The 15857-nt window shown below is 40.7% G+C and overlaps 1 protein-coding gene across 1 annotated transcript in view; it reads left to right on the top strand.

The window, feature by feature from the left end:
• sdccag8 (SHH signaling and ciliogenesis regulator sdccag8) overlaps window positions 1-15857 on the top strand; it is a 357014-nt gene that overhangs the window by 233086 nt on the left and 108071 nt on the right. Inside the window, 1 exon segment of the mRNA XM_072580466.1 lies at window positions 3947-4055. Within this exon segment, the coding sequence (XP_072436567.1) occupies window positions 3947-4055 (109 nt within the window).

Here is a 15857-nt window from a genome sequence, read left to right as displayed (position 1 = left end):
ACTGTAGACCAGTATCAAATGGCGATTAGAAAATATGGATGGTTTCAGAGCTACAAAGCAAAAAAACGAAATAGGGCCCATGCTTGAGTTGTGCCGACCACAATCATGAGGTTTAGGAGGTTTGCCTAACCAGTTGTTTGTGCAAGGACCTTAAGAAATCTGACAGTTCAGTGAATAGTGTGAACATTGAGGAGATTCAAAGTGAATTCCTGAGAGTGGTAGCATGCATTGGTTTTGTGTCAAGAAAAGTGAAAGAATTTTCAAAATTGTCTAAAATATAGAACACTTGGGCGGTAATAAAAATAAAGCAGGGAGACTCATGTCAAGGTATTTGTGTGTAAAATATGTGTTTATAAAATATAATGTAAGGTACTTCTGATTGCTTGGTTTAGTCTTGTACAATAAAGGTTTTTTTGTTTAAAACATGTAATCTTATAGTGTATTGTTTTCAGTTAATAGCTGGAAATTCAAATCTCTTTTTAAAAGTTACTGGTCTCTAAGATCCTGTCATGTAAATATGCTGTGGGATAGCAACCCTTTAAAATAAGTTTAAATGGCAACACAGATCTCAAAAGTAGCAAAGTTTTGCAAGTATACACGAACAAAGGAAAATTTTATATTCACTCTCATGTTAAACAATGTGAGGTGAAGCTAATGGTAAGAAGTTGGAATCTCAAGATTGACATAAATGTTAGATGCCAATTCTAAAGTAGAGTTCCCAAATGATTTTACCTATGTACTTGAAATATCTGTAAGTTACAAAAACAAAATAATGGAGATGCCGGAAAACTGAATAGAAAACAGAAATTGTCAAGAATGCTCAGTGGTTCAGGCAGTATTTGAGGAGATACAAAACAAGAGTGAAATTTTCCTAATTGCAGTGAAAATGTTTTGGTGAGTGAAATTTATAGTGTCTGGTCCACCATGGCCTGGGGAATCTTCAGCTCTTCACCTCAATAATTATGCAATTGAATTCTTAGATGCCTTTGAGAAATCATGTGGTTAGATAGGTGGAACTGCTTGCCACTGATGTACACACTTTGGCACCATATTTAAAGCATTGCTGCAACATCATTTCAGATGCTGCGACCTAGGAACCCATTCTCACTGTGGTGCTCAGCCATTGTCACGAAAGACATGACCCAGAAGAAAGTCAAGCTAGCTCCTCGCTTTGTGGACAGGCACCTGGAGGTGTTGGTGGATGGTTTGGTGAAGAGGAGGGCATTCCTTTACTCAGTGGATGACTAGAGGAGGCCACGCCACCAGACACAAGTAATCTGGACATAGATTGATGCCTAAGTCAGTGCTGTGTCTTGGGTGAAAAGGGATGCCTATTGTGTTGAAAGAACAATGATCTTTTGCACTCTGCAAGCACAGATGCCACCACCTTCTCTCTGCTATTTTATACTCGCAGGCCGAGCACTTATTCTAATTCTGCTACTTGTTACAATACTATGGCTTTAAGAGGTGTATTTTGTCCTGTTTCTTTTTAAAGAGAGTTTTTAAGTTAGAGGCACCAAGTGCATATTTGAAACCAATAAAAAAAATTATAACGGTAGAAGCAGCCTAAATAGGTGGGGTCAAGCTCCCCAGAGCCAGGATTTTTAGTTTTAGTTTCTCAATAGTAGTTGCTGGAATCTTGAAGCTGGGTTTGGAAGCTGCAGTACTTCTCTCCCTGCTTTTGTCTCTCTGCGTTATTCTCTTGATGTTTTTCTTCCTGAACTGGAGAATTGCATGTGGGACGACCTATTTTATTGAATCTGCCTTTTCCAAAGGGGTGTTTATGGGGTATTACTATATTGGAACAGTTAGTGTTTAGTAGTTAAATAACCTATTATTTTGTTAAGTTTTCCAGTAGAGTTAAGTTTTTCTATTTCTTCTTTCTTTTGTTATACTTTAAATATAGTAAAAGAACGAAGTGTGTTATGCTTCAAGACCTGGTATGCAATGTCTGGCATTTGCTGTTAAAATAAGAAAAAGTTAGAGGTTAGGCTATCTTCTTCATATATTTTGAGGGGCTTGGTCTGGTCCATAACACAGTGCATACGCATCTCACCAAGGCTTGGCAACTACAACTATCAATATACCGTGCATTATTTTCACTCAACATGAGAGGGTAATAGGAAGTGTCACATAAATAAGACAATTTGTGTTTTAATGAAAAGCAAGTGCCTGGAAATAAAGGCATCTCTACTCAAACGTGAGGTTCCGAAGTTGTCATTTTAGGCATGGGGCGGCTTCTTTTCTTGACATTGAGAGTGAATTTTTTCATTCACACTGTATTTTCCACCTTTGTCACTATTACACACACTATCCTGAAGGGATAGGAAAATTCTACCCCAAGTTAATGTTTCAGATGAACCTTGAATCAGAACTCATTATCTAAGTTTGCCACAATAAAAATATTCACATAAAGTGTGCTGATGTTGAAGTGTGTTTTTTCCTGGTTTCTTTTAGAAAGAGATTGGGAGACAGGTGCCCAACAGTCCATATATTTAAAAAAAACGTGTGAAACCTTGTTTTCTTTTTAGAGTTGGAACAATTTAAGCAGAGTAAATTGGTGTGGTCAAGCTCCCACCCACAGAACCAGGAATTTTAGTTTGAGAATTCAGCAGTTGTTGCTGGGGTCTCAACAGAGTTGGAAGGCAGTGAATCTCTCCCGACTGCTGCACTGTCTCTCTGGATATTTTTCCTCCTGGGCTGCTGGAGTTTCACTGGACACAATTGTGTTTTCTGAATTTGCCTTGGTGAACGGTGTGTTTATGAGGTATTACAATATTGGAACAGTTTCTGTTTAGTAGTGAAATATCAATTATTCTGTTAACTTTTCCAACAGAGTTATGTTATTCTAAGTTCCTCTTTCTTTTGTTGTATTTTAACTATTGTGTTTGAATAAAGTATATTTTGCTTAATGTTGAGTAGTTTGACCAATGGAATTGCATCTGGAACATAGAACCTCACATTTACCTTTGCAATAAGAATAAGTTAGAGTCTAGGTTACCTTCTTGTTATATTTTGAGGAGGTCTGGTCCATAAGAAGACTCAGAAATGTAATAACTGTAAGAAATCTAGAAGTAAGATATGTCTAGACCTTTCCAGAAATTCTGTTAACACAACTGTGTTTGAAAATAAATCATGTGCCTTTTTTGTTTTTGACTATAAAATAATCAAAAATGAATTAAAATGAAAATCTTATATGACTGAAATGCAATAATTGTAAGAAATCTAGAAGTAAATTGAGAAATAAGCTTGCAATCATAGGAGCAGCTACAAAATCCATGCTACTCAGTCCATTATTTTTGAATTTAGGAATGATTGGGAATGTCATGTTAATATTAATTCTTTTAAAACTTGAATAGACTAAAAGCATTGCAGTTAGTTTAGTATTTTAGAAGCCAGGTCATAATTCCAAAATTAATGAATTACCAATGATTTGACAGTTGAAAAACACAGGCCATCATCTGTAACACATTCATTTCATTTTAGATTAGATTAGATTACTTACAGTGTGGAAACAGGCCCTTCGGCCCAACAAGTCCACACCGCACCCGCCGAAGCGCAACCCACCCATACCCCTACATCTACGTCTTACCTAACACTACGGGCAATTTAGCATGGCCAATTCACCTGACCTGCACATCTTTGGAGTGTGGGAGGAAACCGGAGCACCCGGAGAAAACCCACACAGACACGGGGAGAACATGCAAACTCCACACAGAGAGTCGCCTGAGGCGGGAATTGAACCCGGATCTCTGGCGCTGTGAGGCAGCAGTGCTAACCACTGTGCCACCGTGCTGCCCAAAATTTTACTTTAAGTTGCTATATCCTCAAGATATAGAAAGATTGAGAAATGGGAGGTGAAATTCAGATGGAAAGACTATAATCTCAAAGTCTAATCTCTGTTTAGTAGACTAATGTAATACAAACTCTTCTGTTTTTATTCTAGTTAATGAACTGGAGGTATTACTTAGTTCCCAGAATACACTCATAAACAAATTGAAGGCAGAGTGTCAGATATTAAACCAAAAACTGGAGAAGATTACCGAAAAAAACAGGTAGGAATCATTCCTGACTTTATCCCTGACACGAGTTTATAATTATTGTCATAAAAAATCATTCCTAACCTTTATGGCACAGTTTTGTGGGATATGGTTACTTTGATCTCAAATTTTACGTTGCCCAAAAATTGTATTCAATGGCACATTCTGTGCATCCATAATTTGCTTGTATTATCAGTGCATTTATTATGTTGTCTTCTCTGCTTTTATGTCGAATTACTTGCAAGTAATATCCTATGACATAAAATATTGTGCAAAATTTACATGTTTTCATATTTCCAGTGGTATGTGTCTTTTTTTATATGAGGGATGTGCACTTTATACTTTTACAGTGAATGCCCCAAATAAAACTATTTCCAACAGCCCATTTTGGAGAATTTTAAGTTAAAGGAGATTCCTCTGACCCAAAGTTATGAAACTATGTTTCACTTAGTTCACTCTCTCTTAGATACATGTGAAGGAAAATAATATGTTACGATTTAAATGGATGCACTCTCCTTCATGCAAGGCTATTAGTTTATTTGGTGAATTGAAGCTTTAACTTGAAGGCAAGATGTTAAAGCACAGAATTCTCAGTATGCTGCAAGGCCTCTCTTTCTTGAATTTCTAGGAGGTTGTTACTCAGGTCAACTTGAAGTTGGAACATGTTGAGGAATGTCGTTCTCCCACTTTTGAGGTGCCTATTATCTTGGCTTCTCTGCTGACTTGAAACTGGTTAGATGGCTTTCTGGTGAATTCTGTCTCTATATAACCGTTTCTGATGTTATGATAACAGCGGACAAGAAAATTACATCTTCATCATGTGCCTTGTATAAGTTCAAATATTCTTTTCCAAACAAGTTGGCATATCGATTTTACATACAATGTGACAGTAAGACTGCAGTCAAAGTTAATAGATGTGAAGCTGGAAGAGGGCAGCAGGTCAGACAGCATTTGAGAAGCAGGAAAAACAATGTTTCAGACCAAAACCCTTCATTCAGATTGGGGAGTGGAAGGGAGCCCAGAAGTATACGGAGAGAGGAGGTGGGGCTGGAGGAAGAGTAGATAGCATGGTGATAGGTGGATGCAGGTAGACGGTTATTGTAATTGGTCAGTGGGAAGGTGGAGCAGATAGGCCGACTAGAGAGGAGGCCATATTGGATTTGGTGCTTGGCAATGAACCTTAGCAGGTGTCAGATCTCTTGGTGGGAGTGCATTTCGCTGATAGTGATCACAATTCCATGACCTTTACTATACACATGGAGAGGGATAGGAGTAGATGGTATGGGAAAATATTTAATTGGGGGAGGGGGAATTACAATGCTATTAGGCAGGAACTGGGGTGCCTAAATTGGGAACAAATGTTCTCTGGGAGATGCACAACAGTAATGTGGAGGTTGTTTAGGAAGCAACTGCTGATAGTGCTGGATAGATTTGCCCCACTGAGGTAAGGAAGGGATGGTAGGTTGAAAGAATCTTGGGTGACAAGGGATGTGGAACATCTAGTCAAGAGGAAGAAGTAAGCTTACTTGAGGTTAGGGAGGTACGGATCAGACAAGGCTTTAGAGATTACAAGGTAGTCAGGAAGGAATTGAAGAGTGGACTTAGGAGAGCAAGAAGGGGACATGAGAAAGCTTTAACGAGTAGAATTAAGGAAAACCTTAAGACATTCCACACTTATATGAGAAACAAGGGGATGGCCAGAGTGAGGGTAGGGACGATCAAGGATAGTGGAGGGAACATGCACCCGTAGTCGGAGGTAGTAGGGGAGGCCCTTAATGAATACTTTGCTTCAGTGTTCACTACTGAGAGGGACCTTGACATTTCTGAGGACAGCATGAAATAGACTGATATGCTAGAACAAGTTGATGTTAGGAAAGAGGATGTGTTGACAATTTTGAAAAAAACATAAAGATAGATAAATTACCTGGGCCAAGTGGGATATATCCTAGGTTACTGCAGGAAGTAAGGGAAGAGATTACCTTTGGCTATGATCTTTGCATCTTCCAAATGTTATTCCCTTGTTAAAGAAAAGGAATAGGGATAATCCTGAGAATTACATACCAATCAGTCTTATGTCAGTGGTGGGCAAAGTATTGGAGAGGATTCTGAGAGACAGGATTCATGATTACATAGAAAACTATAGTTTGATTAGAGATAGTCAGCATGGCTTTGTGAGGGGCAGGTCATGCCTCACAAACCTTATTGAATTCTTTGAGGATGTGACAAAATGCATTGATGAAGATAGAGTAGTGGATGTGGTGTAAATGGATTTCAGTAAGGCACTTGATAAGGTTCCCCATGGTAGGCTCATTCAGAAAGTAAGGAGGCATGGGATACAGGGAAACTGTCTGTCTAGATATAGAATTGGCTGGCCCACAGAAGACAGAGAGTGGTGGTAGATGGAAAGTATTCATCCTGGAGCTTGGTGACCAGTGGTGTTCTGTAGGGATTGGTTTTGGGACTTCTTTGTGGTGTTTATAAATGACTAGGATGAGGAAGTGGAAGGGTGGGTTAGAAAGTTTGCTGATGACACAAAGGTTGGTGGAATTGTGGACAAGGTGGAGGACTGTAGTAGGTTGCAACAAGACATTGACAGGATGCAGAACTGGGCTGATAAGTGGCAGACGGAAAAGTGTGAAGTCATTCAGTTTTGAAGGTCGAATTTGAATACTGAATACAAGGTTCAAGGCAGGATACTTGGCAACGTGGAGGAACAGAAGGATCTTGGGGTCCATGTCCATAGATCCCTCAAAGTTGCCACCAAGGTTGATAGGGTTGTTAAGAAGGTGTACAGTGTGTTGGCTTTCATTTGCAGAAGAATGAGTTTAACAGACGCAAGGTTATGCTGCAGCTCTAGAGAGCCTTGGTTAGACTACACTTGGAATATTGTGTTCAGTTCTGGTTCTCTCAGTATAATGTGGAAGCTTTAGAGAGTGTGCAGAGGAGATTTACCAAGAAGCTGTCTGGACTGGAGAGCATGTCTCATAAGAGAGTTTGAGAGAGCTAGGGCCTTTCTTATTGGAGCAAAAAAGGATGAGGTGTGACTTTGTAGAGGTGTACAAGGTGTTGAGAGGCAAAGATAGAGTGGATAGCCAGAGACTTTTTCCCGTGGTGGAAATGTCTATCACGAGGGCGTATAATTTTAAGGTAATTGGAGGAAGATTTAGGGGAGATCTCAGAGGTAGGTTCTTTACTCAGAAAGTGGTGGGTGCATGCCAGCAGTGGTAGTAGAGTCAGATACATTAGGGACATTTAAGTGACTCTTGGATAGGCACATGGAAGTTAGTACTATGAAGGGTATGTAGGTTAGACTGATCTTAGAGTAGGATAAAAGGCTGGCACAACATCGAGGGGTGAAGGGCCTGTACTGTGCTGTACTGTTCTATGTTCTAGATAGATGAGTAGGAGGATGGACAGTTTAGGATAGGTCAGGGAAGCAAGGAGGAGGGGTGGGGCTAGACATAGGATAAGACTATAGGAGGGACTTTGAAGCTGGTGAAGTTGATGGTAAGACCATTGGGTTGTAAGCTTCCTAAGCAAAATGCTATGTGTCTTCTGGCACTTTGTAATTCACACAGTCCAGCTTTGATGAAGGAATCATCATTATGCAATTGTTAAGACGCAGAGGTTGAACCCCTCTGTTAATTAAAACCAAAGACCCAGAAAAGTTCACCTCACCTTGTAATCTGTGAAAATGTGAGTGACATTTCTGCTATTTAAAGAAAAAAAAACAATTTGGGTGCCACAGTGGCTTAGTGTTTAGCACTGCTGTCTCACAGCACCAGGGACCCTGGTACGATTTCTGCCTCAGGCCATTGTCTGTGTGGAGTTTGCACATTCTCCCCGTGTCTCTGTAGGTTTCCTCTGGGTGCTCTGTTGTCCTCCCACAGTCCAAAGATGTATAGATCATTGAATTGGCCATGCTAAATTGCCCATATAGTTAGGTGCATTAATCAGGAGTAAATGTAGGGGTCTGGGTAGGTTAGTCTACGGAGGGTTGGTGTGGACTTGCTGGGCTAAATGGCCTGTTTCCGCACTGTAGGAAATCTAATCTTGTTTTCCTAACTCTAAAGTGAACACTAAACAAAACTATTGACAAACCAAACACTCCTTCCCCGAACTAACCACTATCCGTTAACTGAACACAATGCTATCAATATGCTGTTCCAAAAACACAATTGTTAACAATACATTAGAGTCACAGAGTTATAGAGATGTACAGCACAGAAACAGCTCCTTTGGTCTAACTCATCCATGCCAACCAGATATCCCAACCCAATCTAGTCCCACGTGCCAGCATCTGGCCCACATCCCACCAAACCCTTTTTATTCATATACCCATCCAGATGTCTTTTAAATGTTGCAATTGTACCAGCCTCCACCACTTCCTCTGGCAGCTCATTCCATACATGTACCACTCTCTGCGTGAAAAAGTTGCCCCTTAGGTCTCTTTTATATCTTTCCCCTCTCACCCTAAACCTATGCCCTCTGGTTCTGGACTCCCACACCTCAGGAAAGAGATTTTGTCTACTTATCCTAACCAAGCCCCATATGATTTTATAAACCTCTACAAGGTCACCCTCAGTCTCTGATGATCCAGGGAAAACAGCCCCCTGCCTATTCAACTCTCCCTAGAGCTCAAATCCTCCAATCCTGGCAATATCCTTATAAATCTTTTCTGAGCCCTTGCAAGTTTCACAACATCCTTCCAATAGAAAGGAGACCAGATTTGCATGCAATATTCCAAAAGTGGCCTAACCAATGTTTTGTACAGCCGCAACATGACCTCCCAACTCCTGTGCTCAATACTCTGACCAATAAAGGACTGCATACCAAACGCCTTCCTCACTATCCTATCTACCTGCGACTCCACTTTTGAGGAGCTATGAACCTGCACTCCAAGGTCTCTTTGTTCAGCAACACTCTCTAGGACCTTACCATTAAGTGTATAGGTTCTGCTACGATTTGCTTCCCCAAAATGCAGCACCTCACCTTACATTTATCTAAATTGAAATGCATCTGCCACTCCTCAGCCCATTGGCCCATCTGATCAGGATCCCATTGTAATCTGAGGTAACCTTCTTCGCTTTCCACTACACCTTCAATTTTGGTGCCATCTGCAAACTTACCAACTATATGTCTTATGCTCACATCCAAATCATCTATATAAATGACGATTAATGGACCCAATGTCGATCCTTGTGGCACTCCACTGGTCACAGATCTCCAGTCTGAAAAACAGCACTCCACCAGCACCCTCTATCTTCTACGTTTGAGGCCAGTCCTGTATCCAAATGGCTAGTTCTCCTTGTATTCCATGAGGTCTAACCTTGCTAACCAGTCTCCCATTGCAAACCTTGTTGAATGCCTTACTGAAGTCCATATACATCATGTCCACCGTTCTGCCCTCATCAATCCTCTTTGTTACTTCTTCAAAAAACACAATCAAGTTTGTGGGACATGACTTCCCACGCATAAAGCCATGTTGACTATCCCTAATCAGTCCTTGTCTTTCCAAGTACATGGACATCCTGTCCCTCAGGATTCCCTCCAACAACTTGCCCACCACCGACGTCAGGCTCACTGGTCTATAGTTTCCTGGCTTGTCTTTACCACCCTTCTTAAACAATGGCACCACGTTAGCCAATCTCCAGTCATCCGGCACCTCACCTGTGACTATCGATGATATAAATATCTCAGCAAGGGGCCCAGCAATCACTTTCCTAGCTTCCCACAGAGTTCTAGGGTACACCTGATCAGGTCCTGGTGATTTATCCGCTTTTATGCATTTCAAGACATCCACCACTTCCCCCCTCTGTAATATGGACATTTTTCAAGACATCACCATCTATTTCCCTACATTCTATACCTTCCATGTCCTTTTCCACAGTAAGCACTGATGCAGAATGCTCCTTTGATATCTCCCCCGTCTCCTGTTGTTCCACCCAAAAGGCTGCCTTGCTGATTTTGCTATTCTCTCCCTAGTTACCTTTCTGTCCTTAATAAATTAACCCTTTGGATTCTCCTTAACTCTATTTGCCAAAGCTATCTCATGTCCCCTTTTTGCCCTCCTAAGTATACTCCTACTGCCTTTATATTCTTCTAAGGATTCATTTCATCTAACTTCTCAATACCTGACATTTGCTTCCTTCTGTTTCTTAACCAAACCCTCAATTTCTTTAGACATTCAGCATTCCCTACACCTACTCGCCTTTGCTTTCACCCTAACCGGAATATAATGTCTCTGGACTCTCTATCTCTTTTCTGAAGGCTTCCCATTTTCCAGCTGTCCCTGTACCTGCGAACGCCTACCCCCAATCAGCTTTTGAAAGTTCTTGCCTAATCCCATCAAAATTAGCCTTCCTTCAATTTGGAACTTCAACTTTTAGATCTGTTCTAACTTAATCTCAAGTCCACACAGTCTCGTATGCTGTGTTCCTTCTGGTCTTCCAATTGTGCTGTCTTCTCCCTGGGTCTTCTTTCTTTTTACTGTGAGTTTTTTTTAATAGGAAAAGGTATGTTTTGCTCGATAGTGCTTTTTGAAATTTCTTTGAGAACAAGATGTTTATTTCTTCAGAGGACCTTTGCTCTCTGGCTCTATGGCGGTTGTTTTGCGATTTGGTGGAAGTTGTTCTGACCAATTTTCAAAATGCCATGGTTTTATAACCCTCCCCCCGTCCCACAAAAGTTCTCTCTCATTGGTCTGATGTTGTCAATACAATAAATTCAAACTCAATTGGGTCTTAGTATCCTGGGCATAGTTTGGATTAATTGGTTAAATTTGAATTGTTGTTGTAATAGCAACCAAAATTCAGTATCCATTTAACAGCCAATTAGAACATAGAACATAGAACAGTACAGCATAGAACAGGCCCTTCAGCCCACGATGTTGTGCCTACCACTGATCCTCATGTATGCACCCTCAAATTTCTGTGACCATATGCATGTCCAGGAGTCTTTTAAATGTCCCCAATGACCCTGCCTCCACAACTGCTGCTGGCAATGCATTCCATGCTCTCACAACTCTCTGTGTAAAGAACCCGCCTCTGACATCCCCTCTATACTTTCCTCCAACCAGCTTAAAACTATGACCCCTCGTGTTAGTCATTTCTGCCCTGGGAAATAGTCTCTGGCTATCGACTCTATCTATGCCTCTCATTATCTTGTATACCTCAATTAGGTCCCCTCTTCTCCTCCTTTTCTCCAATGAAAAAAGTCCGAGCTCAGTCAACCTCTCCTCATAAGATAAGCCCTCCAGTCCTGGCAGCATCCTGGTAAACCTCCTCTGAACCCTCTCCAAAGCATCCACATCTTTCTTATAATAGGGCGACCAGAACTGGACGCAGTATTCCAAGTGCGGTCTAACCAAAGTTTTATAGAGCTGCAACAAGATCTCACGACTCTTAAACTCAATACCCCTGTTAATGAAAGCCAAAACACCCATATGCTTTCTTAACAACCCTGTCCACTTGGGTGGCCATTTTAAGGGATCTATGTACCTGCACACCAAGATCCCTATGTTCCTGCCAAGAATCCTATCCTTCATCCTGTACTCAGCTTTCAAATTCGACCTTCCAAAATGCATCACCTCGCCTTTATCCAGGTTGAACTCCATCTGCCACCTCTCAGCCCATCTCTGCATCCTGTCAATGTCCCGCTGCAGCCTACAACAGCCCTCTATACTGTCAACGACACCTCCAACCTTTGTGTCATCTGCAAACTTGCTGACCCATCCTTCAATCCCCTCATCCAAGTCATTAATAAAGATTACAAACAATAGAGGTCCAAGGACAGAGCCCTGTGGAACACCACTCACCACAGAATTCCAGGCAGAATATTTTCCTTCTACTACCACTCGCTGTTTTCTGTTGGCCAGCCAATTCTGTATCCAGACAGCTATGTTCCCCTGAATACCATTCCTCCTGACCTTCTGAATGAGCCAAAGGTTACATGTTAGGTGAATTGGCCATGTTAAATTACCCATAGTGTTCAGGGATATGTAGGTTAGGTGCATTAGTCAGGGATAATGTAGAGTAATAGGGTAGGGGGAATGGGTTAGTGTGGGTTACTCTTTGGAGGGTCCGTGTGGATTTGTTGGGCCAAATGGCCTGCTTCCACGCTATAGGGATTATGTGATTCTTTGTGTCTATTTTGGAACTGCCCGTCTCTTCACTGTTCTGTTCTGGCAGCTGAGGCTGTACTTTAAATTTACTTTAAAATTCAGAAAACACTTTCTATCTTAAAGTGAATATACACTCTTTCGACCTTGTAACACAGTGGAAGTTTGATGATTTCCATTTCACATTCATCTACATGCGTTGAGTTTTTAGTGTTTCTGTTGTCCTGTGAAACAGAAAGTCAAGCCAGCTGAAGCATACCGGATTTTTTTGTTGTGGGCCAATCCTTAAACTGTGGAAATTTCCCAGATGAACTGTGAGTGTCTATGTTTAATCAGGTGCTTACTTGAGACCAGGACAATTTGGAGCTCAGAATGCTAAAGGTAATTTGATTCTCATTGGCTATTTTAATAGGTTATTTGTCTTCCAAATTTTTACGCTGAAAAATTGAAGATTGCAGTCCCAATTACTCGATGGTTAGAGATTCTGCCATTGTAAGACATTTAAGTAATATTACTGGAAGAGCAAAAGCAGTGTTTTGTATTCACCAATGCGACTGGTGAATTTTTACTATTTAAAAATAATAGCCAGTCATTAAGAACAAATTTGCTAGTGTTTACAGATGAGGTATCAGAGAGTGTTGATGAGGATAATGCTGTTTGGTGTACTTGCATTTACAAAAGTCATTTGACAAAGTGCTACACAATGGAGTTGTGAGCAAAGTTATAAATTATGCAATAAAATAGGATGATAGTTGAGTGGATATAAAATTGGCCGAGTGAAAGGATACAGAGAACAATGCTTGGTGTATGGTTTTCATAACGTTTGTAGTGGAGTTCTCCAGAGTGGATGTTAGGAACCTTGCTTTTCGTGATATGTATTATTGACCTAGCCCTTGGTATACAAGGCACAATTGCAAAATTTGTGGATGGTAAGAAACATGGAAGCGGTCTGGATAATCGTACAGAACTTCAAAATGGCATAAATAAGCTGGTAGAATGGGCAAACAAATGGTTGATAAATTTAATGCAGAGAATTGTGAATTGATTCATTTTGGTAGGAAAACTATAGAGAGCTAATATAAAATTGGCCTCTGGACAGAGTAGATAGCAAAAAACTAATCTCATTCATTGACAGACTGAGAAATTCAAAATCCCTTTTGCAGAGAAAGTCCATTTTGCCGATTACCCATTTTGTATTTACATCAGAGAGTTTGTAATTCAAAAGAGAAATTGCTGGAGAAACTCAGCAGATCTGGCAGCATCTGTGCAGAGAAAGCAGAGAAAATGTTTCTCAATGACCCTTCCAAACTGTAACCAAGGGAATGCCCACCACAATCCTGCCATCTTGGGTATGATGTTTTGGATGGGAAGATACTTGGTCGACCTTCTCAACAGACTGTCTAAGGCTGTAAAATGACTTGAGGGTCTCATCCTGCAGAAAGAGAGTGAACTAGACTACCTGACAATAAGGCACCGTGGGCAGCTGTAAATTTTGGGGGTTCCCTCAATTTTGACCCATTTGTGTAAGATTGAGGTACTCAACCTGAAGCTGAGTACTCTAGTCAGTTTTCTGACAGCCTCTGACAGCTTTCCCTTGCCTCTTTCTCTCTCTCTTTCTTTCTCTTTGTCTCTTACACACATACTCTCTCTCTCTCTTTCTCTCTCTATCTCTCTCTCACACACACACACACACACACACACACACACACACACACACACCCATGCTTCTGAATAGCTGACACCTCTCCATATAACCTCCAACCCCAGAAAGCTGCCCCACTTCCACCTCACCCCAATTGAAACCTAATACTTGTATTTCTTGCCTCTGATCCTCCATCTGAGGATGGAGTTACCATGATGTTGCCGAGTTCTATACTTGCTGACCTCTGATTGGCCAGGCACATCAGTTGGGGTAAGATCTTGTTGCATTGCTTTCCCAGGAAGTGAAGTACTGAAAGGTGCACTGGGTAAAAACACTCAGGTACCAGAAAGGCTTTTGATTGGTAGCTTTCACATTGTGTGGTGGTGATGTGGATTCCCTATTTTATCATGTCTACCTCCCAACTTGAAATACAATCAGCCTCTCCAACATTTTAAACATAAATTAAAAATAGCTTTTACAGCCAGGCCACCACAGTGAGAGAGATCTCTTGTACAGGACATCCTGTGTTTTGCCTTCTGGTTGGGGTGATGGGCTTGACAATACAAAGAACGGCATATATTGGAAACCAGTACGGTTCTGAAGAAGGTCATTATACTCGAAACATTAACTTTGCTTTCTCTCCACACATGCTCTAGACCTGCTGAATTTCTTCAATAATTTCTGTTTTTGCTTCTGCAAAAATTCATTTCAACAAAATGTTTTATTATTTATGGACATTCTCTCTACATTATTGAAGTCTACACAAACACAGAGTGTCTCCTTCATGAAATCTCCCTCCTGCACTGGCTCATCTACTGCTGGGAAGCCACCATGAGCCCTTTGAATTAGCTGCTATCATTTGTGGGAACCTGTAGGTGAAGAATTAATCTCTTTAATTGCTTCCAAGTGGCCATGAGCAGCCTTGATTGGATATCAACCATGTGGGACCACCCCACCCTCCTCTGCAAAAATGACCCACAGTTGGCATTGATCCAGGCCGGGATCATAGGACACAGAATTTATTTTACTGCACAAATAGCTCCACTAGTTACCTGATGAAGGAGTAGTGCTCTGAAAGCTTGTACTTCCAAATAAATTGTTGGTCTATAACTTGGAGATGCGTGATTTTTAACTTTGTACTACTTAAGCGTTTTCTCAATTCTCTTTTCTCCTGCTATGAAGGTAGCAGAATTAGGGGGCAGGTCAATAAGTGTGTGCTGCTCTACATTACTAATACAGCTGGTAATTTTTAATACATGAATTGAGGCAGCGTATCAACTGGCTGTTCAACTTTGGAGACCTTTGTCTTTTCTCATTTGATGTCTGCAGGCATAGGTTCTCTTAAATGGGTTGGTTTTGGCAAGTTAATTATTAGATAATAATCGAGCTCTGGAAAAGTGAAAGAAAATCCATATCCTGTGCCAAGAAGGCATTTAAGTACACCTTTACTGCAACAACTGGGTTCGGCAATTATTACCCAGGACTCAGATAAAACCCAGGATCTGCCTCAATGAAGCTCAGTTGTTTAACATTACCCATTTCCCCATAAATTATTTGAGAACATTAATAAGTATTTGTAAATTAATCTAAGCACAAGAAGTAATACTATGCAGGCTTTTCTTGAATGTTGATGCTGATTGCTGAACTATATAAAAATGGTCCATCTAAATTTGTTGTTCTTTGGTCAAAGTTGACCTTTACCTTGAAAGATTTAATCTGGCTTTATAGACAAAATCATGGAATTTCAATCAGTTCCTGATTACATCAGCTAATATGCTTGTTCTGAAAGGTTTTTGAAGTTATAGAGATAAATTCCCCAACTTTCTTCCATCAGCCAATGCTTTTCAATGTTTCCAGTATACCAATGGGCCCCTGCTAAAAATATCAGATTGAAAATGCTAGTTGAATATGTACTGCCTGTGGGAATCCATGTCTGTCTATATCACAATGAAAGAAAATGGAAGGAATAACAGTTATATAGCATCTTTCCTAGGGACAGGACATCCCAAAACACTTCACAGGTGAATAGGTACTTTTGAAGTATAGTCAGAGATGT

This window comes from Chiloscyllium punctatum, chromosome 11 (genome assembly GCF_047496795.1).
Source record: "Chiloscyllium punctatum isolate Juve2018m chromosome 11, sChiPun1.3, whole genome shotgun sequence".
NCBI classification, from domain to species: domain Eukaryota; kingdom Metazoa; phylum Chordata; class Chondrichthyes; order Orectolobiformes; family Hemiscylliidae; genus Chiloscyllium; species Chiloscyllium punctatum.
The sequence above is the reverse complement of the archived record's forward strand: the minus strand, read 5'-3'. Positions and strand labels throughout refer to the sequence as shown.